General features: G+C 71.9%; 1 protein-coding gene across 1 annotated transcript in view; it reads right to left on the bottom strand.

The window, feature by feature from the left end:
- The window catches only part of LOC101622331 (chromosome unknown open reading frame, human C8orf74), a 19,607-nt gene that overhangs the window by 3,880 nt on the left and 14,782 nt on the right, over positions 1-945 (bottom strand). Inside the window, exon 4 of the mRNA XM_004682542.1 lies at positions 639-871. Coding sequence (XP_004682599.1) covers positions 639-871 — 233 coding nt within the window. The remainder of the gene's footprint in view (positions 1-638; positions 872-945) is intronic.

Raw genomic sequence — 945 nt, 5'->3', positions numbered from 1 at the left:
AGGAGGCTGGAGGCCTGAGCTGGTTGCGCTGGTGCTGGAGGGGCCTGCTGCCCTGAGCCCTGAGTCCTTGGACAGTGGGAGTAGCAAACCCTGTTGCTGCCATGAGGATGTTCGAGAGGGACCTTCCGTGGCCGAGGGGCCCTCAGCCCCGCAGCAAGCCCCCACTCCCCAGGGGAGAGCTGGGCCAGACCTGGACGGGCAGCAGAGCTGGGCCCTGGCCTCCAGCGTGACCAACACCCTCGTGGCGCAGGTGCCAGGGAAGCGTAGATGACCAAGGACCCCCACCCCAGCCCCGTCCCTCCGGCCTCTGGCGCCCAGGAGGGGATGCGGTCCCTCCCCACGCGGGCCCAGACCTGCGGCCAGCTGGACGTCCCTCGGGCCCGCGTCGCCCTCCCTTCGTCTCGGGCACGGCTCAGGCGCGGCCAAGTGACCTTAGCCGGAGCTCTGGGCTCTGGGCAGAGGGGGGCAGGTGGCCTTCCCACACGTGAGGGGCCCTGGGGGGCGCCGGCAGCCGGGGGTTCGAGGAAGGAGGGGGCCAGGGGCGTGTGGCTCCGTTTCTTTCATTGCCGCCGCCTCTGCTCGGCCGGGCTGCGGGGGCTTCCGGGCCGGGCGGCCAGGCTTCGGGCAGCGGCCACTACCTCCTGGCCTTGCCCCGCTTTCTTCCGCCTGCTTTGTTCAGCCTGAGAGTCTCGTCCTGGCCGGGCTGGCCCGCGACGCGGAGGGGGAAGGGGGCCGGGGCGCTGAGGGTCAGCGCCTTCTTCTGGAGCTTCAGGTCCAGAATGTCGAAGGTGACCTGGACCGCGCCCTGCAGCAGCCCCTTCAGGCTCTCGGTCTGGATGCGGACGGCCTCCCGGACGAGGTCTTCTAGCTCCTGGGGGAACGAGGCGAGCTGAGGGCTGCCGCTGCCGGCGTGGCCCCGCGTCTGGGCCGCGGCTGGCCGCCGTC

This window comes from Condylura cristata, unplaced genomic scaffold, assembly GCF_000260355.1.
Source record: "Condylura cristata isolate star-nosed mole 26May11 unplaced genomic scaffold, ConCri1.0 scaffold00014, whole genome shotgun sequence".
Taxonomy (NCBI): domain Eukaryota; kingdom Metazoa; phylum Chordata; class Mammalia; order Eulipotyphla; family Talpidae; genus Condylura; species Condylura cristata.
The sequence above is the reverse complement of the archived record's forward strand: the minus strand, read 5'-3'. Positions and strand labels throughout refer to the sequence as shown.